Below are 27,190 nucleotides of genomic sequence, written 5' to 3' on the forward strand. Positions count from 1 at the left end.
AATATCATACATTTGAATCCCATTGTTTTTAGAAACTATTCTGAGTTCATAAACAAGATGAATATAAATCATTCTTCAAGAGGAGAATGAAGATTCAGTGATTTTTTTCTGACGAACCTTAAAGAATGATTTGAAGTAGATATTCATGGTTAGGTCTCTACTGAATGAAATTTTTAAATCTGTATAAAATATTTATTTCTACTATTTACATATACAGTTCTCAAAGTAGATAAAACATTAAAAATGTAAGACAGAATATACAAAAATGTAAAATTATCAACAAGTTTTCAAATGCATAGTCCAGAATTTAAATTTGACCACTTCATAGATGGCAATAGATGAGTATGCTTGAAACGTGAAGGGTGGTGTGATTTGGACTGATATGACAAAGTCATACAATAATCGTGCAGTTTCAATTTCAAGTCGATCGGAATTCTGCTATGATGGGTTATCAATAGACACCAGGAATAAAAACCATTTCATAGTTTTTATTTATAGAAAATTTAATAGTAAAACATGAAAATTTCCAATTGGGAAATTGAATTAGTTTTTGACAAATCTAATTTATATATACAAAATAAAATCAACAGTGGTCAGATATTGTTGAGAGTCACTAATTTTAAAAACAGGAGAAATTTTCCGATAAACCATCAAAAATATTTACCGGAGAAAGGATGAAATTCATAGAACTTCATGAAAACTGAATATATACTGAGTTGTGTGGACAGAAAGCATATGCATAATGAGTCTACCTAGGCCACCGCTCATTCAAGATAAGATACCTTCAAAATTGACAGATTTAAAGCACGGATGTTCTCCATTGATCACTTCAGATTTTATGAGACTCATTAATATTCTGCGTGAGATATTTCAGCATGGTATTTAAAACCGAAGGATTATTGCATTTTATCTGAAAAAAAAGAAAAATAATATCATCGACACGTATTAAAACACAGTACTCAAATTACAAACATTTATATGAATGTGGAAGAGTATACAGTTTATAATAATTTTTAGTTTAGCTATTAAATTCAATGAGCCGGGTTATAAAAACTAATACACTTCTTATTGTGGAGGAGGAAATTTCACTAATTTATCTCATGAAAAAGTTTGTGGGTATCTATGGTTTAAAAAATGATTTACTGATACTTAAAACCCCAATAACTTCTCTTATTTGGGCTACTCAAAACTTATTTTGCCTCTCCTGTAAAATTGTGTCTTCCAGAGTTGTCACTTTTCGTTCGAGGCAGACGTTGAGTTGTAGCACTATTAAACTTGATTCTTGATGGACCGGGTGAATAAGAACGAGTACACTTTTTATTGTGTAGGAGGAAATTTCACTAATTTATCTCATAAAATAGTTTGTGGGTATCTATGTTTAAAAAAGATTTACTGATACTCAAAACCCCAAAAACTTCTCTTATTTAGGCTACTCAAAACTTATTTTGCCTCTCCTGTAAAATTGTGTCTTTCAGAATTGTCACATTTCTTTCGAGGCAGAAGTTGCGTTGTGTCATTTTTCTTGCAGATGTTTTAATGATGAACCACAATAGAAAATAATTAATAATGTATTAAAAAATAAATGAATATATATCAAAGAATGCTATATTCAAGTTTTAAAATAAATTAGCCTCACCTTGCCTTTCCTTGCAATTTTGAGATGATTTTTTAGATTTATGGTAGATAGATTGAAGAAGTCTAGATTCATCTCGTAATTGTTGTAAAAATGATGAAGAATATCATTATGGAAACTGCTCATGATGCTTGTTTCATCTCCAGGTTGATCAATTATTCTGGAAAAATAGTATTAGTTCACAATATAATCATTGATCTTGAATTTGTCAATATTTTACAGTTTCGATTGTCTAGTAAGAGTAATTTTGTTTTCAATCTTTCTAAATTAAAAATTTCTTGTTTCTCAAGTCTTTTATCAGTAAATTGGACACAAATTATATAAAGTAGAAAAACATAACCTTCTTACTGGATTAGTGTATGAATCAACATTTGGTGGAGGAACAGTTTTGAGCTGTGCTTGTTGCTCCTCTCCCAATTATTTTAATGAATAATTGAGTATCTTCAATAATGAATCTTGGTCTATGACATTAGTATTTTTACTCAAATCCACATGAATTGACAATAATAAACTTTGGGTAAGATCCAAGGACGTAATTTTATAGACATTTTAATTCACATGATTCTGTTTAGTTATGATCAGAATTACATGGAGTCACTTTAAAATGGCTTACAGAGATTAGAATACGAAAAATGGATAACACAATGAACTAATGCAATGCAATAAAAAATGCTATTCTATACCAAAATAACAATGAAAATAAAACTCAGAAAATCGAACATTGAAATGGTATAAGATCCTCATTATGAAAAAAAAATCCATCAAGTTAATCAAATCAAATCAAGTTAATTGTGAAATTCCAAGAAATATGAAATCTACAATTACAATACCGGAAATATTATATTTTCAATCCTCGATTTTGCCAAGTTGGCGATATATTTAATATGGCATCAATAAAAAAAATCACACAATAAAAGTTTATTAAAAATATATTACACCAGCTTAATGTTCACTATTTTGGTAAGGGCTACTACTCGTCATTATGTAAAAATCAAATAATATATAATCAAAGTACCATTTTTTCAACTTAATTCTATTACGACATCTTTTGACATATTTGATTTTTTTATTTATACACTTTAATGCTTCAAATACTTAATAATAAAATAAAAAATAACATCATTGCTCGAAAAGTTCAAGCTTTACTGAAGCTTTACTTCTTATTAGCATATGAATGAACTCAGTAGTCCCAGTTTCAGGCAAATAAATAAGAAAAGTATTGGGAAAACTCGTACCTGCTGAATAACTCTTTGAAACGACTCGATTCTATCGAGTACTCGATATTACTGTTTTCCGGAACTGGCAACTCATAGTCCAACACGAGATCCAGTTCGGAATCATCGTCTTTTTCTGCATTGGGCTTCCAGCAATGATTGACTGTAAACGCTAGCAGCTCGTTGACCGAGAATTTCATTTCTGACATGTGCCCACCAAACATAAATTGTATAGCAGCGATTACGACCAGCGCCACCTTCAATGATCCATTGTAAAGAAATACTGGCAGTCTGGTCAAGCTCCTCGGTTTAAAACTTGAGTTACGTGATACCAAGTAACTCTCAAATAATGCCTTTCTCCTCCCGTTCACTGTTGAATGCACTGTAATCTGCAATCAAAATAATTTTTATAAATTGTTAATAATGCTGAAACTTGCCAAGCAATAGTATTTTTTATCGTTTATTCATACAAGCACATTCATTCAGCCTTTCTGTGAATGAACAATAACAGTTTTTGGATCGAAAATCCAATTGAATCTAACAAACGTAAAATAAAGTCGGCGCATTAGTGTCAGATTCGTTAATTGCTTCTCGTTGTGTTGATGACTGCATTTTACTGAACTATTCTTTGACTTTTTTAACTGTTCTTTGACTTTCTACCCTCGTCATTATATTGTATGAAAATCTATATTCAAAAGTTTGATAAGAAAAATGAAAACTGAAAGAATCAACATTTAAGCAAATAATATGGAAATGATTGGGAGAGGCAAACCCAAACTCTTGTTCAATGTGGTAAGTAAAATTGTTTATCTGGGTTGTAATATTGAAAATAGTGTGCATGTATAACCTCTGTTCAGGGAGCCAAGATACAATGTCAACAAACATGCGCGTGTGGGAGTGTATCTTGGAGTAGCAAGACTGATTCACAGTACTAAAGAAATTCTTCTGAATTGAGTAATTATTACAGTACGTGATTCAGTGTGAATGAAAGCATTATTAACTGGTACTTATGAGTTCAGCTATTAAAAGTTGTCATTTTTATAAGCACACAAACTCAAACTTGATGTAAGAAATGTTGTCTCTCCTTTGGATCAAGAGACTATAGTTGGTTTATGATCAACCAAATGGTTTAATAAAGTGAGTGGAAGTCAACAAGAATCTAATCCAAAACTATTCCTATTTTCGCACCATTTAACGTTAACAATACTTTTTTATTTGGGTTGTAATATTGGGATTATATTGCATATATTGCCTAGTGAGTATCCAATGATGGATAGTTGATTACTGTGAGTAGGAAGTCAACCGCACAAAATGGCATAATACATTTCCATGACTTCACAAACAAACTTCCTCAACATAATAATAAATTTATTTGAATTAACAAACAGTTGACTACTTACTTTTACAGATTTGTTGTCCTTATTTGAGAAAGCAAGTTCAGAAACAACTTCAAATTCACATTTGACATATTTAATACTACACTCCTTCTGGATAATATTTGAGAATGCCAATCCATACGATCTCAAGTCACTTTCAGCGTAGGAGAAATTATGGAGGGGAGTACACGAACGTACAGTCCATGCTTTATTGATTAGACCTGTCAGAAAAATTAAAGAGAGTATTATTGAAAGCAAGAAAAACTCGAATATTCATGTAGTACTAATTTTTTTATTTATTATTTTACAAAGGCGACTTTCTAGAAGTATTTTAAGCCTAGGTGATGATGATGGGATGAATGATAATACATTGAAGGTAGTTATGAATGAATAAATAATAATAATATTCGTATTCTGCCTGCAGTTGCAGAAGTCTTCGGGGTGATTTACAGCATTTATTTAGGATTTTCGTTAAATAATAATTATATATTAATTAGCATTTGAATAAGTGCATCCTCTATTTAATTCCATCTGTAAACTGGTTGGCCGCTATGGCTTCGTATAAAATGAGCGCTGCTATCCGGAGATTGTCAGTTTGGAGTAAGGGTGAGCATTCCTGACTAGCAATTAGGTATATATTATTAGGTACCGGGTTCGATTCCCGGGCTGGCAAATAATTTTTGGATAGTAGTTCTCATCGAATTTCCATCTAGCTGTTAACCCTGTTGTCAATGCCTGCAGTTGCAGAAGTCTTCGGGGTGATTTACAGCATTTATTTAGGATTTTCGTTAAATAATAATTATATATTAATTAGCATTTGAATAAGTGCATACTCTATTTAATTCCATCTATATTCGTATGGCTTTTATTGGTGGAGAGTCCCTGACGGACTGTCATACTTCAGCCATGACCGACAATTTAACGTGCTCACGGGAGTGACCTAGTCAAAAACTTTTGGGGATGAGTGGGTTTGAAACCGGGGATCTCTAGGCTGCAAGCACTCTATTCACTATTATACACTCTTAGGCACGGTTGCAGAAAAGCTAGTTAAATTTTAACCGTGATTAAACCTTTCAGAGAAGGCCTTTTTGATAATTTTAAGAATAAAATTTAACCGGCTTTTGTGCAACCGGCACTTATAGTACTAATTATACAAGTACTTTCACAAAATCACTAATAATCCACAATTCAACAAAGAAAACTTTTTCTTGCTAAATTATAAATGAACAATAAATTATATTTTTATATTTTATGCATATACAGTAGCAATTAGTTTGTCTAGAAAAATATAGTCTCACCATATTTTTTATTTCAATAGGGCTACCCTACCCTACTTGAATTGTTAACTAAACAAATAAATATTTCTATAGTAACCTTTTTTCCAGAACTTTTTATATAAAATACAACTAGTTTCGGCTTTCAAGCCTAAAAACTTGAAATTGGCTTGTAAGCCGAAACTAGTGGTTGTATTTTAAAAGAATAAATAATATAAAAGAGGCTACTATGGAATTATTATTTTTCAATTGATAGTGTCACCAATTTGGGCGGGAGAGAGACAGACCATCAGTCGTCAAACGTGATGACATCAACCAATCTTCATGAACCAGACATCAACCAAACGTGCATCGAACGGGTGATTCTCATAGAACATGATCTTATATCATTGTGTGAAATCTCAATGTGATGATAATGGAGTTGGTGATGATGATTGAAGCTAAAACTTAGTGTTTTTCGAAATACAAGGAGCATTATTGTCAGGTGTACTTGGAATATATTATTAAAAACTTGAAATAACTACTATATATCAGAACTACAATATAAATTGCAAGCATCAATGTGTATAGTGAATGGACTACAAACCATGTTAACTGTCTTGTAGATATGGTTGCATTCATCATAATGTGCTTCATTCGGGGTTTAAACGAACAGCTGACATTTCTCCGTTTAAATCGAGCATCTGAAAACGGGTCTCAGTCTGATTTAGCCAACTATTTTAATGCTACCTACAATTTCAAAATGTTTGAAATTATTGCTGAGCAGCTCCTTGTGTGCGTGGTGTGGCTTGTTTGCGGCCTCCTAGTTTGGTTTTAGGAAAGAAAGATCAACTGACAATGTAGTTAGTTTCCTGCTTTACAGAAAATTATTTACTTTTTATGACTGTGTTGAATCGCTTAGACTTTCTGGCCTGAGCTCACTAGATGTTCATGAAATCATCACAGATATAAACGTTTGTACTGTATTGTCATTCACCCCCTCATCATCACCTGAGCTTAAAATATTTGTGGAGAGTTGCCTTTGTAAATGAATAGATAAATATGTGACCTCGGCAAGGCCTTTGACATAGTGGATCAAATTATCCTTCTGAATAGACTTCAACATTACGGTGTTGTGGGATCTCCTCTCAAGCAGATCTAATTCTACATGGGTGGTCACTGGTAGGCTATACTGTCTATTGGGCTGCTCTATCAAATCAGGGATTGTGTTGCCTGAGAAGTACACCAGGGCTCTATCCTGGATCCTTCGCCTTTTTTATTATATTTAGCCTAATGACCCGGCTTGTGTGGATGGGGCTGTCATCTCTTATACTGACAATACCACCTCCTTCAATATCAGGATCACTGAGAGCGGATTCCATGTTGAAAATCAGGGTTTTTGCCTCTGACTGGTTCTCTGCTGATCTCGTCCTTATTATGAAGAGAGAACATGGCCAATTGTATTCAGTCTTAGAGAAATGAGGAAGGATATAGTTCTGCTCCGGTGAATCTGCTCTGGATGTTTATTAACATTAGTACATTATGCTTCTAAACCATTCTTATTAATCTTGCAACATGTTCATTGAAATCAGCAAAGAATAGATAAGAATGAGCAAGACAAAAGGGTACTCTCTTTCTGTGTTGTTAAGTCGGCGCAGTCAATTGTTGTCTTATTTTGTAAATTAAATAATAATTTTAGGCCTCCGTGTTACACTTTACCAGATGTGAATGACACTCAAGGCTAGAAATAGGTTTTATATAAAATATTGTACGGTACTTACATTTACAGTCTTCACTTTCTCCTTCATCTTCATGTCTGATCAAATCAAGGATCAAATCATCATTAAAACATATATTTGGCGGTGGATCAACCTCCATTTCAACCAATTTCATTTATATGCGGCAACTGCAAAAAAATATTTATTAATTACAGTGGTATAGATATAACTAATAAGAATTCACAATTAATTCGTTACTTGGTTTTCTAAAAGTCGACACCCAAAGCTGCAGTCGATGTGGAGAAATCAATACAGTATGAGAATAACATTCTTTTGGAAGAGCAGTATTCTTCTACAGCCACCAGTATGTCCATACAGCACTATGCCAAGTCTGTGGTATGATGTAGCCTACTTCAGGAATACATTATTTTCAACCTAAGCAATTGAAAAAAATCTTATAGTTTCCCCATAGAGACAAGGGGGTCCTGTTAACAAGCTTAAAAAAACAGCGAGTTTATGACGCTTGTAGGCTATAGTTGGGGTCTGCAAGGTGGGAATATATTATCCAAAAGCTTACAATAGCGCTACCGTACAAACAGCTTAGGTTAGGTCAAAAAGACAACCTGTTTACCTTCCTTAGTTGGATGAATATTTTAAAAGTGAACCAATCCAAATATGAATAACTCATGTAACTGACAATAAACATTGATGAAAGATTGAGTTGAAACATGAAGAGGGCAGTAGCCTACAGAGCTTGGGCAATTATATTTTTCAAGAATAACAACAGGAAAACTTGAGCCCTGATTCCTAATAGAATTTTGAATTTCTGGACATACAAAGGATTCTATTACCTAAATTGAGTTAGGCTTGTTATTTTGGTATAGTTTTACACATTTGCATTGTTTCAATGTGTGGATAACTCCTTTAAATTAATGAAAGGTAAGTTACAGTAGTAGACAATAAAAAGTAGTTGTTTTTATTTAAAAGTAGGAATCAAGCAAGACTTTAGACGGCACGGCAGTCTGATAGACAAATTAATACTATCTAAATAATATTAATAAGCCTACCAACACCATGAAGTTAGCAGAATAATATAAAATGAATGTAAATAGAACGCTTAAAGTTATGTTTAGGAGAAGTTCAAATGAATAGCAGGTTGGGTATTTTCTTATGTTAATTAAAATGAAACCTTTTCAGTACAGCCTAAATGATTAGGTCTAAGAATAATACCTGTATTATATCAATACTGTTTGTAAAAAAGCTACAATCTAAAATGTATAAGTCAATAATACCGATTCTTCTGTCAGGGGACCGATTTAAAACCCAGCCTTGCAAATAATGGGAGCTAATTTGAAGGTGGTTTATGCATTTTTTGTATTTGAATTGATTGACAATTATTCACTTTAATACATTTTGCAGTTTATAATAATAAACAGTAACTTGGGTTAGCAGAATAAGTATAATAATATTCAGTGTACAGTTTCCAAGAATGTTGACCATAACAAATAATTATTACTTTTCAACAGCGGAAACTAATTCCAATTACTTCTCTTCAGTTTGAAAAATATTAAGAAAGTGTCATAAATTTTAAATAAGATGTTTTTAAAATATGAATAACGTATGAAAACCAAAACAAACAGTTAATAAACAAAACAAACAATAAATTAAAATATACTTGTCATACCTGGAGTTTACAGGATGAAAATCCTTTGTTAGGGGATTAAAATAAACAAAGAAAAATGATAAAAGGATCAAGGAAGGAAGATGAAATTAACTTTACATTCCAAGAATTCTACCGCCATTTATTTTTGATGGTTATATTGAATCGTGGGAACTTGGGACATGGGATTCAAGAGCATACCTTGAAATCAATTTACGTTGAGCTCTATTCCATAAAAGCGTCTCTGATTGGCCGAGGAAAAAATATGCTCCTTCTGGACCAATGGTGAGCGCCGTTGCAATTCTGTTTAGACGGGAATCCCGGTCAATATGGGCGCAAAAGAAGTGTTGATTTGTCTTCCCGCAGGAAAATCGGCGAAAATTATTAAATGGAAGGTCGAAGAAGGAACTATTGTGTACGAAGGGCGAGTAATACTTCTTTACGATGTAAGTACAAATGGAGTTGAAGAAGAACACAAGAAATTAAAGGCTACTGAAGTTGGAACTGTTCGTAAACTCTTGGTCAAGGAGGGGGAACTCGTCTCTGGTGGGTGAGTATCCATTTTTGTTGCCTTTGGCGCGTTTATTTAAATTTGAATGTATTGAAAACGTTGTGTATGTATGACTTTTTAAAAATTACTCTTATTGTCTAATCTTAAGATAGCTAATAATATCATCTACTGTTTCATGAGTTTTCAAAACAGAGTTCATCAGAGGCATTTTCTTTTCAATTATTAGATTTTTCTAAAACATGGTTGAAAACAAGATTTGAAAACTAACCTACTGTTGTAGGTGGGTACTGAGAGAAAATTTCAAATTATTTTTACCCCATTACACATGTCATCATAATTCCTTTTGATTGAAAGGAATTAACAAGAATAATAATTAATGAATAACCATAAATGTCAAGAGTTGACGTATGGATAAATGGATAGGCCTATAAAATAATTTTTAGTAGTAGGTAGCCTCTATGGCTAACAGAAATGAAAACTTTATTATCTACCGGTACAACTATAATGTGGTCCACGTTATAATGGCAGTGAGGAAAGATAGGAGAACAACGTTGCCAATTCTCTGCGATGCAACTTCCTCCTATACAGGATTGCTGATACCGCTGCGGTATCTGATGTAATATTTTTTTCATTTTTGTTTAAAATAGTCAATAATATTTGCATCCTGTAAACAAGCTGAAAAAAAATCTTGTTGGGGTCATACAGAGATACAGTACTTTACTTCTTTGGTTCTCCCGAAATTATACATGTGTGGGGATACAGCTCATGTGCTGGAGATCTGCAGTTGCTTCTGAATCGTTACGGTACTGTTTGTCGTTTTTACGCTGACTAAGCTAAATTCAATAATCCTTGACCAGCCTCAAACTGAATAGATTTCGTCAGTAAAAATTTATACATTCAAAATACAAAGTTAATCAAGAATGTATAAGAAGATGTAAGGATCTAAATAACTCAAAGAAACTGTTCTTCTCACCAAAAAACTTGTAGTGTACTCAGCTCCTCACAGCGTCAAGTGGATTCGTTTGTGTACGTTTGGAAGAATTGAGATTCAATTACTACATTATCAGGACTTTTTACAAAAAATTACTTTTATTCAGAAAAAATGTTCAATTTATAAATAATTTCAAGTCACTTTTTACTTTTCATGTACGGTATGGATGCTTTCAAAGCACTGGGGCCTCATCTTTAGCCTCAAGGTTAGTATATAAGATCCATGGGATGTATAGAGTATATCCCTTTATACTATCCTTGCTTCAGCTCGTGCTGAGGATGGGGCCCAGAGCATTGAACCGCGGCTTTACCAAATCAAGTTGCAAAAGTGCCTCTTGAAATATTTTATGCACCAACAGTTCAAGTTATAATGAAATCCTCAGAATAAATTTCTATAATTTATGATTCTGCAGTGGTCCAGTACTGGAGTTGGAGCGAGGATGTTCGCATCCGACTGTGATGAACGATTTGTGCGCTGAATGTGGAACAGACCTGAGGAAAGAAGAGCAGTCGGGTCAGTGTGCTTCGGTGCCCATGGTTCATTGCATTCCCGATCTCAAAATCAGTGAAGAGGTTAGTATAGTTCTCAACCACGGCAGTCGCCCTGACTTAGTAGATTAGAATTCCACAAATTTTGTAATTCCTAACTTTGTTTATCAACAACCTCTCTAAAGTTATCATAAAATAAGTAGAGATATGGCCCACCATCAGAAGAAATTACTGTGTTGACAAATCGTGTAAAATTGCGACTTTCTCAAATTTCCAATTAAACCACAGAATTGTTTGTAGAATATCATTCCCAATATTCCAGTAGTGCTCAAAAAGTTTCAGAGTTGCTGGATTAAAAGGAAATTGATGAAATTGAAAACATCGCGAAAATGTATTTTCTTTCGAATATCACTTGCCTCTGAATTATGGGATGTCGTAATGTGTTTTATATCAAAATGACGGGGAGAATGTCTGAACCCTGAATTTTTTTCAGCACTACTGGATATTGGGGATGATAGGGATTCTACATACATTTCTGTGGTTAAATTACAAATTTGAGAAAGTTCCAATTTCACACGATTTGGCAACGCTGTAATTTCTTCGGCTTGAGGGCTTGGAGTTTATTATTTGTTTATACAGACTATAGAACACAAATTTAAATTGTCAACCACTTTTATGGTTGTCATAACTTGTGTTTTAATTATGGAAAAGTACCACATCACACACAACACAACTGTAAGTTTAAGAGCTGCAAGTGAAAATTTACTGTAGACTCAAAGAGAGATTTGGGATGGCAGAAAGGAACATCTGGTTTAATAAACAGTGCTTAATGAACAATATCTTTTCAATATATGTTTCTATTTCTACAAAAATAAAAATGGTTGACAATTTCAATTTGTGTTATGATTGTGGAAAAGTACCACATCATACACAACACAAAAATTCTTACATTATTTACATACTTTAGGAGTATACAACTGCGAGCGGAGTAAAAATAATCTACTTATCTTGTATCAATCGCTGATTCAAGAAAAAAAAATGTTTCGCTTTTTGTATTTTCTGTAATCTAGTGTAATCTACAAATCCCTAATATCTTTTAGACGGTTGACTCTCAGGAAGTAGAACTGTTCTATTATAATTTCCATTATAATCCCATGTTTTCTCATTTTTATTCCACTATCCTAACAAATTATTACTAATAACTTGATGTATTGGTTAGCTTACTATTTAGCATACATAAATCCTAGGCGCTTGTGAAGAAATCTCTTAATAATATAATCGATGTGGGTTTGTGATGAACGAGGATTCTTTGTAATATACGTTACGATAAACAATATTACAGAGATCCAACAATACTTGACAGTTATTTGTTGCTCAACTTACTGTATTATATCTTGCTTTTATTTTTGTAACGACCATCTTATTTTCTTTCTCTTTTTCTATTCAAACAGCACGCACAGATAATCGGAAAAGCTGACGAAGAACGACTACTAAAAGATAGAAAACTAGTTCTGCTAGTTGACTTGGATCAAACGTTAATCCACACCACAAACGATAACATTCCAAATAATCTCAAGGTAAGATGAAATATCTAGTAACAAATTTAGAAGTGACACTTAATTTTTTATTTAACAGAAAGCTTTGCATTTTTTTCTGTTGTAGGAGGAATTGTTAGTAGTAAGTCGTTAGTAGCTAGACCACATGATAAGCTGCTACTATAAAGTATTATTTTGCACACCATCCTATGTGAATTATCCTAGTAGTATGTTTTGCTATGTTTGTAAAGGATTCAAGGATTGAAAGGTTCAAAGAACCTCACATGTCATCCGAAGCTTACTGTGAGTCCCAAGTATGAAAGTTGAGCAAACCAATACCTGTGTCCTTAATAAGATCCAGGAGTTTTTTCTTATACTAACATCCCATTCATCACCTGGCTGCTTGCAGTAGCATGGCTTTCGCAATCCTGTATGATATGTTTGGCTGTCTCTTCAGACTGATTACAAAGCCTACACATCTGACATTCATTTCTGAGTCCAATTGTGTGGAGATGTAGCCTGAAGTGGCCGTGTCCAGTTATCAGAGCAATCTGAGCTGCTTGACCTGACCTTTACCCAAACTCACCAGCCAGCTGGTCAAGTAAGAGCTTGCGTCTGCTAGCAGCCTATTGTCCAGGACAATAGTTCTTGACCAGGGTGACATTGCCATTGCTGGTGTTGTAAGTCCCTGTACCTTCTACTTATTGTGTGGACGGCAGTTGTTTTACTTATGGTATAGCTTGGCTCTGGACCAAAGAATGGCATATTGGAACCCCGCTTAGCAAGCTCATCTGCACGCTCGTTACCTCCTTTACCTACATGGCCAGGTACCCAACCAAGATGCACAGAGTTGCGTGTTGCAAGCCTGCTGAGTGTTTTGTGGTATTCCCACAATTTAGAATTTATTCCATTGGAGTCAAGAGCCTTGAGGGCTGCCTGACAATCTGGCAAGATTACTATATACTTGTCGCAGTAGCGTCTGGCAATGCCTATGTTGGCACAACCATGATACCCCAAATTTATTTTCAGAAAGATAGTACAGTGTTGTCCCAGATTTGCTCAGAGTTCTGTTCTGGGTGAATCACTGTACACCCCGTAGCAAGATTTCCCTTCAATAAGATAACCGTCCGTGTACCATCCTCTCTTGAAATAGGGCCCTTTCTCAGACTTTTACTCCTCTCTGGAGCAGAATTTAACAGTAAAAGGTTTAGTGAAAACCATCTCCGTACTCATGACATCTGAAGTGATTTCAAGCACAGGGCTGTGGTCATTAGCTTTGGTAATTGTATCCTAGTAGTAACTCGAACTTACAACTTTCCAACTTTTGAAGGTATCATCTTAGCTGCTCTAGTGGGTTCTTCCTGTGTTATCCGGTGAAGAAGAGGTGAATTATGTAAACGTCGCAACGAATATAGGAAAACATACCTCAAGATCCTGTTTTTGTTTTCTTTAGGGCTACTTTTTAATATAAATAAAAATATGAATCTGAGTACCCTTTCGGCCACTAATGCCATCAAAAAAATCACTTGAAAATGACATTGTTAGCCGAAACATGTCGTTTATAATTTGAAAAGGATACTCAGCTCTATATTTTTATTTATCTCAAGATCCTGTTCTAGCTCAAACCAAATGAATAATGAATCTCTTAGAAAACGGTAAGGTATTATACCTATAATAGGACTGTGTAGGACTAAAACTGTGTAGGACAATAATTGAGAATAGAAATTCTGTTATTTCATATTGATCAAAAATATCATTTATATAGAATTTTCACTTTGATTTTTTGTTTCGTTTACAGGATGTTTTTCATTTTCAATTGTACGGCCCAAAATCTCCATGGTATCACACTCGATTTCGTCCAAGGACAAACCAATTCCTTATGGCGATGAGTGAATACTACGAACTCCACATCTGCACTTTCGGTGCCCGAAACTATGCTCATATGATTGCCAGATTCTTGGATCCTGATGGGAAATTTTTCTCCCATAGAATATTGTCCAGAGACGAATGCTTCAATCCAAATTCAAAGATGGCAAACCTCAAGTAAGTTGAATCTTTCACATTAGACAATGTCCCTGGCTGACAAATAATTTTTGAATAGTAGCGCTCATCGTATTTCCATCTAGCTGTTTACCCTGTTGTCAATGTTTGCTGTAGCAGAAGTCTTCGGGGTGATTTGCTGCATTAATTTGGATTTTTGTTTGATAATAATTATTTCACATTAGAGTTTGTTCACACTATAAAACATGTCTCACTCCAGTAACATATATGATGAATGAATGTACAGTTGCTCTTGGAGAAGAACTTCTAAGACTACTCTCGCGAAGGGCCAGTATCATTATTTTTTATATTATATTCACACAAATAGTATATTTTATTGTATTATGTATATTTTTGAATACAGCAATTGAAAAAAATCTAAAATTATTATTTCAAAAGAATGTTCTAAAATAAGTGGTAGCTATATTTTGTTGATTAAAATGCTGTTTAGAAGCTATTTTAACGGAATATAAAACCGAGGTTTTCTCAAGAGAATGAATTGCAATCCATAGGAAACTTGGGAAAATTACCTGTAATAAGTTGTGTATACGGAGAGGATATTCTTTCATCAACGGCGCGGTGATATTGGTGAGAACTGGCTTGCAAGAGATAAGCACGATACACAGGCAAGGAAAGGGAAAGGAGTGCGAAAAAGTACTGCCAAAAATACAATAAATGATCAGAAATACTAGAAATGGCGCGGGAAATCAAATGTCTTCACCATTGTTGGTTTTTTTTTTGTAAAGTTTGAAATCAGATTTGAAAAATCATGAAATAGTTACCTTAACATGTATCCTAACTTGGTCCAAGTACATTGTTTTATTGTGTGCGTTTTAAGTTACTGAACTCAATTTCTTAGATGGAATCTATTTTACAATTATTATTATTTTTATCATGATATTTTAATGAACAAAGAACAAATATTTTCATCTTTGTCAATCAAACTTCAAATAAATTTGTTTCACGACAAACAAATGTTTTAGCAAACCTGCTTCAACCTATTGTCAGTAATCTCTATCATCATAGAGAAAAGATAGCATAAGAAGATATTCCATGGTATAGGTAGTTCAAGTTCCAAATTTCAAGCCGATTTTTTGTTAACTCAAGCCGATTACTAAATACTATCGACCACTTTCTATTACTACTGTTTTGGACGGGTAAGAGTGTAAGAACGGGGTATCTCCTTATGCTATATTTTCTCTATGGTATCAGTTTCAAATTCCACTTTCTTAGCAATAATAAATTACATGTTTTAAAAAACGCAATTCAAGGTCCGTCTTCAGCATACACATAAATGTGTATCTCGATACTCGATACAAGTATGGTAATATAGTGTTGCAAAGTGATATTGATAATTATCAATTTAATAGTAAACTATCTAATATGTGTATAGTTCTCACACAAATTTTGAACATGATTACAGGGCGCTTTTCCCTTGCGGAGATAATATGGTGTGCATCATTGACGACAGAGAAGACGTTTGGAATTTCGCGCCCAACTTGATCCATGTGAAGCCGTACCATTTTTTCAGTCACACCGGAGACATCCATGCTCCTCCCGGGCTCTCCAAATGTGAAAATGATGAGAAAGAAGGCATCGATTTCTCTCAATTCGCTGAAGGTAATTTCTCTTTTCACAAATAATAAATCAAGGAGTAAATGTATTGCTATTGTTGGATTTGGTAGGTACATTCAATTTGATTGGATCATCGTTTATTTCAACTTTGTCCACCAATCTTTTCGATGAGACTACATCGGACTTTCTTCATAGTGTTCCTTAGACCAGTTATACTGTAGAATAGACACGCCCCATACTGAAAGTCGATGTAGCCAACATCTACTGCCATATTGCCCCATCGTGACGTCAGCATCGTATAGAAAACGTTTCTGTAGAGTTTGTTTACATTGTTTTCCATAGCAGATTGTGTATACTTCAGATGGAAGTAAATTATTGAAAAACTAAAATTATATAATTAAGAACCTATGATAATTATTATATAATGCTGACGTCACGAATCATGGCAGTAGATGTGGGCTTCCTCGACTTCCAGTATGAATATACGGAGTGATCCGTGGTCTAGAGGATAGAGTGCTTGTGTAGCAGCATAGAGATCCTGGGTTTAAACCCTCGTAATAACAATTTTTTTTTAACCAGATAACTCCCGTGTTATCGGATGGGCACGTTAAACTGTCGGTCCCGGCTGAAGTATGACAGTCGTAAGGCCCATTGACGGCTTAAATTATATATTCAGGCGGTGGGACCTTCCCGCAAGGGACTCCCCACCAACAAAAGCCACACGAATTTAATTTTTAGTATGAATATACAGTGGGGCGTGTCTATTCTATAACTGGTCTAAGTAGTGTTCCCAATAATTCATAACCTACAATTTGAGAAACTAGGCTATAATTCTCACTAAAGTTGAATACATCAAGTCATTTTTGAATTGATATGCACGTAAAGTTACTCATAATGTAATTTATGAATTAAAAAATTATCAATAGACCTAATTTGTAATTGTGAATGTGTAACTTTACGTGCATATCAATTCAAAAATGACTTGATGTATTCAACTTTAGTGAGAATTATAGCATAGTTTCTCAAATTGTAGGTTATGAATTGGGAACACTATGAAGAAAGTCCGATGTAGTCTCATCGAGGAGATGGGTGGAAAAAGTTGAAATAAATGATGATCCAATCTTATTGCTAATGGTTTATTTTCTGTGATATTGATTGTACAAGTAGTAATGATTATTGTATTACCAGACATTTTCTGGATAAGTCAGGTTAACAAGATTGAGAGACTATAACAAAAATATTGATTCTGAATTCGTATACCTTAGGAACAGTTGGCAGGTTCTAGGATGATAGATAGATCATAGATAGATAGATAATTTAGCAGCCACTGACCTCCTTTCAAAGGGGTATATGGACTTGTCAATATACACAGATGATCTTCTGCTGTATTCCGAAAAATCAGTATCAGTGAAAGTAGCCGACACGGTGGAACTATAATTTCCATGGGTTCTAATTGGACTATTCACACCCAGTCCTCCGAGCGAGTATGAATAGTCCCATTTAAACTTATGGGAATAATATTCTCGCTTTACCGGACACGTTCACTGTCACTGATATGTGGGAATCCAGCTTTGAGTTGAGAATCATGCGCCTGGTACTCCCGTTGGAAGGGGTACCGCTTGAGCCAACTCCTCTGAATACGATTCATGAGTTGTAAAATCACTTCCCGATGGTTCGGAACCCACCAAAAACGGTGGGTCCATTCATCTCGCATTATCATACGCCTCATTACCCACGCACAAGACTAGAGCTCATGTGGGCATCACCCTCAGCGAAAAAAGTGTCGAAGCTACTACATAGTAATAATAATAATATTAAGTGACCTGCCTGGCTCAGATCTGGTGTCAGAGTTTTCAGGTCGCAACTGATCAATTTCAGGGCCTCTGACATGACCTAACGACTGCTTTTTAGTTTTTAGGCAGCCGGGACCGACGGTTAACATTGTAAAAACTGATATAATTGATATTGAATGAGAAGACTTGCAGTTGTCACAAGCATTTATTTATTAAAACAACGAGTTACTACTTTAAAATGTTCTCCATTATCAATTTCTAGTAAACTCCAAGTTGTTATCAATATAGTGTTCATCACACCACCACAATTTCACTTTTCTATGAAAATTATTTGGACACGTGAAACAAAACTCCATACCATTTTTCTAAATGAAATTTTATTTAAAAAAAAATGGATGATCATTATTCAGTTCTAGTGAAACTCAATTTATTGATTCATCAATGATTGCTTGCTATAGTGAGGTCCACGTTATAATGGCAGTGGCGAAAGATAGGAGAACAACGTTGCCGAACCTCTGTCTTGTCAATGCCTTCTATAGACGGTAGCTGATACAGGTTTATTGGTGTAATATTAACTGTTCATTTTTTAAAATAATCAATTATATTTTATTAAGCAGGAAAATATATTTTTAAATAATTTCATAATGAATTTTCAAAATTAAGATGAAATCTTTGGTAATTATCAATTCTACATTGTTAAAATACGATCTGGCAACAGAGCAAAGCAAGAAAGCGCTATCCGCTTTGTTGAATGATAGACAAGGATGATAATACCATTGCTAATCAAACACTGCCATTATAACGTGGACCTCACTATAAATTATAATACTATTCTGTACCTAATCAGATAGATACTTCTATAATAAATACCTAATCAGATAGATCCTTAGACTGGATTGATTGCTATGTGGTTGAAATAAATTAAATTATTATAATATTACCTCTTTTACAACGTTTCAATTAATAAAATTAAGGAAGATATATCCAAACCTTCTAACTGTATCTCTTTATTTCTCAGAGATTGACATTTATCATGTACATTTCTTGTTTCAGGAACCAAAGTAAAATCAAAAGCTGGAAAATTCAAATCCAAAAATGGTCTCAAAGAGAAAAAGAAGAAAGAAGTGAATGATAGTGAATTGGAAGAAGGCGAACTAAAGTCTGCAGATAACTCTATTAGTGAATCAGAGTTAGAAAACATTGAAAAATGTTCAATTAGTACAAACTCAATTACAGCACCTCCTGCCAAACCCGTATCAGATTCTGAATCTACCACCGATAATTCCACTGCTATTCCCAATAGTGATAAAGAGAAGTCCTCTGAAGAACAATTGAAGTGTGATGAAGCTGTGAAGAGTTCAGATAGTTCTGCTGATTCCAAAACCGAGGATTCTAATGTGGATAATGAAAGTACTACTGCTATTGGAAGAAAAAGGTGGATTCCACGGAAGGGAAAGAGGAAAAAAGTGATGAAGAGGAAAGGGGCCCAGTAGTTGATGCAAATTCAAAAACTGACGATGAAACTGGTAGTATCGAAGACATCAAGAAAGTGGAGCCTATTGATTCTACGGAAAGTGGTGAACCAAATGAGAAACTTGAAGAATCCAAAGAATGTAAAGAACTTGATAGTTGTAACAAAGAAGATAAAACTGATTCTAGAATTGATAGTAGTATCAAAGAAGATAAAACTGATTCTACACTTGATAATAGTAACAAAGAAGGTGAAAAAGATTCTAAAGAAGTCCAGAATGGTCCAGATGTAACTTGTAGTGATGAGAGATTGAAGAAATCGGAGGAAGATAACTTGTTAGAAGTGGAGGAAAGCGACGATTATCTTTTGTATTTGGAAGATATTCTGAAAAAGATACACGCCGAGTTCTACCATTCGTACGATTCCAAGCAGGATGCTGATCTGAAGCAGATTGTGCCAACGTTGAAGGAGAAGGTTTTGGCGGGGACAAAGCTGGTTTTCAGCGGTCTGGTGCCAACTCATGCAGCCCTAGAGCAGAGCAAAGCGTACTACATCGCCAGAAGCCTGGGCGCCGAAGTGACCAAGGAGCTGGACAAGGAGACGACGCACCTGATAGCGGTGAGGTCGGGAACGGCCAAGATGAACGCCGCTAAGAAGATGAAGCATGTGAGGGTGGTGACTCCGGACTGGTTGTGGTCATGCGCCGAGAGGTGGGAGCGGGTGGAAGAGCTCCTGTTTCCGGTGACTTGTGAGAAGACAAGCTCGCGTCACCCGCCACCACACTGCGTCAGTCCCACGCACGGCATGCCCGCCCAGCGACAACGGACTCCCAGCGGTCGCTTCATGGACACCATCAACCCGCTCATGTCGTTCTCGTCCGAGGACATCGCCGACATGGACGCCGAGGTCGAGGATATCTGCAACGAGTCGGAGAGTGACGGCGAGGGCGACGCCCAGGAGAGGCCCGCCAAGCGGAAAAAGTTCGAGTCCACTTTCGAAAACGACGAGTCTAGTTCGAGCTCGGCTGATTCTCTTTCAGGTAAATACTAGCCGTGCTTGCTTTGTTTTGACTATGTCAATAATAATTATTCACAGAGCCAAGTGTTATGCCATTTTATCTTCCAAAATCTATAACGTCATTATAAAGAAAAAATTGGCTTATTCATGTAAGGGATAGGAAATGCACATGAATGATGCATCATCACGACTGAGGAGCTACTGAACTGATTAACTTCAATTTTTCCATAAAGATTCTTTATTTACCGAGGATGGTTATAGACCTATTTTCACTTCTTGAAGATTTCAGTACGTCAAGTTTTCAATTCGTCAAGTCTCCTATTTGTGATACTTTGCTTGAGTGGTCATCTTAACATTATTATTAAGTAAGGAATTGGTTTATACATGTATGGGATAGGAAATACACGATTGGATATCATTTCTTATCAACTAAAGAAGTGATTAACTTGCAATTTTATTTAAAGATTCTGGCTTATTTTCATTTATATTAATTCTAATTGAATGATTTGAACAAATCTACGTAATAATAAAAGCCCAACCAAACAGACCTTTATCGGAGTGAAAAGTGTAATCAGCAACACGCGTGATTCATGGGCTGTGGGTTCGAGACCAATTAAAACACAATTTTTTGCTCAGAATTTTCAACTATGTTGAAGATTATCAATTATTGATTTTGACGAATTAATAAATAATTATTTTATTTTTATGTTTCCTGGACATAAGGGGATCACAACACAATTTTTTCCTCAGTGCAAAGCAACTGCTAGTTACAGGTAGAACTCAAAATTTCAGTTTCGTTGCTATGGGCTTGAGCCTTGCAACAGTAAAAATTCGATACATCCTATTCTAAAAATTACTTTAATTGATAAATTTTTTAAAATGGAGATTGTACTTTTCAATTATTTGTGTTTGGATTTATCTAAAGGATAGCAAACACTCAACTCTGTCAAAATATGCTGTGTGCCTCAGCTATCAGCATTTTTATTAAATGCACTACATCTACTGCACGGTCCACACAAGTCCGATGATTACTAAACAGCAAAGCGAGGTTGAGTGGTAGAGAGGACATGAAACTCCTAACTCTGTCTACTAATTTTTTTTCATTTAATTTCAATGCGCTCACATAAATTATGCAACTTTTTGATTCTACAGTGCTATTAACTTAAACGCTAAAATTTTCCCTGCACCTGCAATTTCAATCAAGCGTATCTCTTTATTCAGCCGAGCACAAATCAAATTTATTTGCCAAAAGTTTCAATACAAATGAACAGAATGCAACAATCCAAATTTATGAATATGCCAGAAATAAATTATTTTTATGTTCCTAGAAAAACTTCAATTTAGATTGAAATGATTGTATATAATATTATTCACATTCTTAGCAAAAGTCAAACATAGTTTTTCATATTGTGTGTTTTTCATTCTCTATTTTTTCAAATATATGCGTTATAAGCTAAATCAAAGTAATTTTCCCTCGGTATTCACAGTATCGCAGTTTTTTAGTAACTGAGTAATTTAATGGTTTTTGGTTTCAGGGGAAAACATCAGGGGCTGGAGCAAGAAGCGGCTGAAACCGGAAGAACCCGACATGGAAGAGGAGGAGTCGCTGAACACGAGGTTCAGGAGGGGGGAAGAGCTTCCTAGCGACGTGGACCTGGGAGAGGACAGCGGCGCTAGTGTGGGCAGCGAGGAGCCCATGGATGATATCAGCGACGGTGACTGGAACATGATGGGCGCCGCCCTTGAACGAGAGTTCCTCGAGGGAGATTGAACAGCCAAAATGATGGACGCTGCACTCGAGCGAGAATTCCTTGAGAGAGATTGAACAGCTGTGCAGTGCAGTGTACAAAGTGTACTCTATATAGTTGTAATTCGTCTCATCTCCACAATACCTCTACGGTTTCTTTGCCAATGCATTCAACTCAGTGTACAAAGTGTATTGTAGTTGTAATTTGATTTATTTCAAGAATACCTCTAGAACTCCAACCCTCATTCAAGGCCAACTAATAAGACAGTGTCCTAGTTGTAATCAATTCCTTTTCAGGAACACCTTTAATATTTTCAATCCTCATCCAAGGATTCTTTGCCAATAGATTCAACTTGTAAGACAGTGTACAAAGTGTATCCTAGTTGTAATTCGTCTCACCTCAATAATACCTCTACCATTTTTGATCCAATGCATTCAACCTATAAGACAGTGTACAATGTGTGTCCTAGTTATAATTAAATCCATCTATAAGATTTTCAATCCTCATTCAAGGATTCCTTGCTAATAGATTCAACTCATAAGACGGTGTTAAAAGTGTACCCTAGTTGTAATTTGTAAAATCTCAATAACTCCTCTACGACTTTCAATCCTCAGCAGGTTAATGCATTTTGGCTGGGCAAAGGCTAAAAATAAACTTTCTACTGGTCATATTTTTCAAAGTTTTTTCGATTTGAATACCATCAAGCTATCAAAATGAAAAAGTTTTCTCAGGAAAACATTTTTTTCGATCATTACTTTTTGTGATATGAGCCCCTAAAGTTTAAATTTTTGGGACAGAACATTTTAAATTCGGTAAGAGATTGAAATGAGATTTATGATGTTCATGATTATTGATTTACGATCAATGAGATTTAGAGGATACATTCTTCATGGTATTTTTGATTGAATAAAACAATTTTTTTTTCAAATATATCAGTTTTTGAGAAAGTTATTCGATTTACAAAAAAGGACCAAAAATAACTTTCAGTTGAGTTATTTCTGGTAAATTGAATAACTTTCTCAAAAATAGATATTTTCGAAAAATGTTTGTTTTATTTAATCAACAATACCATGAAGAATTTATCCTCTAAATCTCATTGATTAATCTCCTACCAAATTTGAAATGTTCTGTCCAAAAAAATTAAACTTTAGGCGCTCATATCACAAAAAGTACTGATAGGAAAAAAAATTTTCCTGAGAAAACTTTTTCATTTTGATAGCTTGATGATATACAAATCTGAAAACTTTGAAAAATATCACCAGTAGAAAGTTTATTTTCAGCCTTTGCACAGCCTTAAGTTGGTTCTGTAAGTTTAGAAGCGCTCTATTGCACAACTGTTTCAGTCATGTATCATCTGCATTCCATTTTCTATATTTTATTGAGGAACATACATTATTTATGAACTGATGTCAAGTTTATCTTTGAAAATTCGAATTACATTATTTAAGGTGTACAAGTGTTTTGTTTGAATTTTTATTGATAGTCAAGCGTTTTTTTATATAGTTTCGCAAAGATGAATGTTTGATGGAAGATTGTAGTTCGTGAACATAAAATTTCAAGGATATCTTTAGCTTGAAATCCAGCAGTCATTCAGAAATTGTTTTTGAAGTGACAAAACTCGAAAACACTTCTATCCTGGATTCTCTCTTTTATTTGGGTCACCTATGGTACTAGTGGAAGAGTATCCAGTGTAGAAGTTACAACATGTGGTCTAGATTACTAATTATTTTCTCCGCTTTTATCCTAGTATTTTGAGGATCCTTAAAAGTGGCGTGAGATACTAGGTATCTTGTTAATAACAAATTTCAATGGTAACAAAACAGTTTGTTTAGACTTTTATAGAAATATTACGTATTTCTATAAGTTGCGTAACAATGATTCATTACCAATAATTTTATTGTTCTGTTTGAGTTTGTTTATAATGTTGACTTTTTCTATTAAATGCATTTTTTCTAATCTCGAAACTTGAAGATATAGACTGTTGTTAAGAAGCTCTTTAATTATAGTACAGTACCTATGTTTCAGTTGATATTATTTAAATCTGAAATAAATTTATTGGTCACGCACACAATTTGATATTTAAGTAGAAATCTGTTTGAAAATCCAGGAAATAATTTTCCATATTATGTTTATAATAATGTGTTCTTATTAATAGTCTAGTACATGGACATTTAGAAATGTATGCCACAAGCATTTACAGACCATTTCAGTAAAATTCTACTTTAATTTGCTTTGTAGACTTTTGATTGTTGATAGACATCACACGTCAATTTTATGACCACTCCTATTCAATTATGACCACTAAAAACCTATTTATTGTTAGCGGAATTGCTTGTTTCTAAAAAAAATGTTAATTCACCATAAATAACTCATTCAGTATGTTGTACAACTCACTTTATAATTTAATTGTTCATGTTGGAAATAGAATGTGATTTGCAGTCTGTGATTATATTACAGTACTCCAAAATCATGAAAAATGTAGGCTAAACTCATAGTTTGAATGAGCCATTACTTTGTAGCTTGATATTTGAATATTGAACAACTATTAATAATGTTTCTATTAGTTATCATTTCGAAATTTACCAGTAAACATTATTTTTCTATCCAATCGAAATAACATTTTTCAGCTATTTCAATAGGGCTACTTCAAAGTTTTATTTAAACTAGTAGTGTTTCAAAGAAAATAGATTACTTGTATTTTTCTGTAATAAAGCATGTTCTATTTATGGACTAATAGCCTACTTTAAAGAAATTAAGTTGGCATAACAATTAATGAATCATCTTAAATTATAATTTTTCTTCAACAGTTCAATACGGTATTTACTATTCGACTCTTGCTGTGGAATAAATCTCTGGATATTATCTTTTAGATTAGGTTTTGTATAACATACAATATGAGTCCAAAAGAGTGGTTGCATTAATTTAAATTAAACCTTTGTAAACTTATTGAACCCAAAGAAATGTTATTTTTGAATCTTGTTGATACTTTTGTGAGTCCTCTTTTGTTTTATTTTTAATAAAATATCTGCTCAATTATGTACATTTTTCTTGAATTCCATAGAATTGGTTTGTACTTTATTTTTTCCAATATTTGTATGTATTTAAATTTCTCTATCATCATTCAATGAACTCCTAATGATTTTTTGTATCTTCTTAATTAGGGGATTTTATTAATTATTGCATCAATGTGAAAGGATTTCTAGAGAAATCTAGAAGAAATTAACCCGATATGATGATTGTTTTAATGCGTAGTACAGAATACAGAATCTTCAACTAATACTCTTTTTCTTGACAAATATCATTTTCAACAATTATTGATAAGAAAAAAATGATCTATTCACTCTTTCGCTTTGATTGTTCATTGATGGTATTCTGAAAAAATGATGACTTTCAATCTTTTAAAAATTTATCTTAATTGCTAATAATTAATCAATTTGTTTATAATCTATTTGTGCATCTGAAACAGGCTTTAATCAATAATCATTATAATTATTATTTTTTAGTAATTTCGCTTGAAAAATGTATCAATAAATGAAGTAAGTTTTTGATATGTAGTCTTCTAATTGCTTGCAAAATGGCAAATGACATGAAAATCATTCAATCATTGAGTGACAACATAGGTTAAAATGAAACAATAATATTGTCATATTTTCTTTTTTACCTAAAAAAAACTATGAGGAATTTCATAGTTTCTCTACAAATGTTTTGTTCTCACGTTCACTTCAATCACTTTAAAAAAATGAGGTGGCAAATTTAAGTTTAGTGCATACACCTGCTATCCAAGAAAAAGTATTCTTATTTTCGCTTAGCAGTCTTCGCATGGCTTTTAAAACTACTTTCTTTTGAAGTTTTCTTCGGTTAGATAATTGAATATTTTGTACCGTATTAAAGTCTATGTAAAGTTCTTCAAATGTAGCGATAGGCTATATCTGAAGCTTATAATATAATTCTCTATAACTTCTCCATCTCATTTTTCCTTATTTCAAAATCTATTAAAATTTATACAATCAAATAGATGAAGTGGCAAACCCACATCCGGTTGCATAAAAGTCTGTAAACTTTTAATCCAGATAGAATTCCACGAGAGCCAATCAGAAAAATCTTTAATTGTTTCTGTGAAATATAATCATGTTTAAAATGTAACAGGCTTTTGTGCAACCGGCCCCCTGTCTGAAATTCAAATGACCAATGTTTTTTCTTACGTTTTCAGAGAGAAAAAAGTGACAATATCTTTGTAATCTTGGTCGGTTCAATATAGCGCACTCTCGTATAATTTATTGAGTTAAGATCCTCTAACTTGCTGTAGTTTAAAAAAATACATTTATTATTTGAATGATCTATAATTAATTATTATTATTCAAATTATTTATAGTTGAAAAAATTACAGATTAAATACTTTCATTATGTGTGCAGCACCTTGAAATCACGTCAGCAATTTAGTATACCTGTGAATCTTCCCTCAATTTTCATCTACTGTAATGGAATACTGTCCAAAATAATGTTAGTTCAAATAACATTTTTTCAAGCACCATTGAAAGATCTCTTAAGTGCAAATAAATTGTATATTGATGTAAATCTTTCGTTGATAAATTGATGTCAGATTGTAGAATACTAGGTATTAATAGAGGCACTCATTAATTTCGATATTATTGTAATGAAGAATTTATTAATAAATGTTCTTAATTTATTTATAATATTAAGGACTAATGAATTCTAGTTCATTTTGTCACTGTGATATGATCTTGCTGCTAATTTAGATGTCTTGATGTGTAACTTATAGCCTATAGTAAAAAGCAATAATTAACTTTTTATTATAACTGATGGGTGTTCTTCGTTTCTTGAAAGAGATGTTTCGTTTTGTTACTTGTTATAACAATGATTGGTAAAATAAAACAATAATGTTTTTCATTACACCTTTTTAATTCAATAATATGATCCTGATGCAAAAATTTAAACTACAATGAATTCTTTTTATTCAGTGAGCCTTCCTCATTGGAGTATCGCATAAGGGCAAACGCATAGTGAGGAGGTAGTGGGAGGGAGAGGGATCGCGGTTGGGATAGAGTTATCTCAATGTGACACAAGTACATGGTGAGGAAGTCGAGATAGAGGTTTACCGCACTGCCCACCTAGACCTCCTCGCCAGCGGGCGCCTCATAACACGACA

General features: G+C 33.9%; 2 protein-coding genes across 3 annotated transcripts; one reads left to right on the forward strand and one right to left on the reverse strand.

The window, feature by feature from the left end:
* Nucleotides 1-176: 176 nt before the first annotated feature.
* Nucleotides 177-9,399, reverse strand: LOC111046180 (centromere protein L). Of its 2 annotated transcripts, none has more exons than XM_022331677.2 (6): nucleotides 9,056-9,399; nucleotides 7,258-7,382; nucleotides 4,248-4,444; nucleotides 2,869-3,236; nucleotides 1,637-1,793; nucleotides 177-910 (listed from the first exon to the last, which is right to left on the reverse strand). In XM_022331677.2, exons 2-6 carry the CDS (start codon nucleotides 7,367-7,369, stop codon nucleotides 830-832), a joined length of 915 nt encoding a protein of 304 aa, XP_022187369.2. In that variant the 5' UTR covers nucleotides 7,370-7,382; nucleotides 9,056-9,399; the 3' UTR covers nucleotides 177-829. The 2 variants fall into 2 exon arrangements, with proteins under 2 accessions (XP_022187369.2, XP_022187367.2); XM_022331675.2 differs by having other exon boundaries at nucleotides 179-910; nucleotides 8,879-9,393.
* Nucleotides 9,174-26,916, forward strand: LOC111046181 (RNA polymerase II subunit A C-terminal domain phosphatase). The gene is given in 8 exon segments (XM_022331678.2): nucleotides 9,174-9,404; nucleotides 10,769-10,928; nucleotides 12,296-12,421; nucleotides 14,178-14,422; nucleotides 15,843-16,039; nucleotides 18,841-19,271; nucleotides 19,274-20,297; nucleotides 21,811-26,916. Coding segments are annotated over 8 exon segments (2,640 nt in total). The 5' UTR covers nucleotides 9,174-9,183; the 3' UTR covers nucleotides 22,047-26,916.
* Nucleotides 26,917-27,190: the final 274 nt, after the last annotated feature.

Source organism: Nilaparvata lugens, chromosome 2, assembly GCF_014356525.2.
Source record: "Nilaparvata lugens isolate BPH chromosome 2, ASM1435652v1, whole genome shotgun sequence".
NCBI lineage: Eukaryota > Metazoa > Arthropoda > Insecta > Hemiptera > Delphacidae > Nilaparvata > Nilaparvata lugens.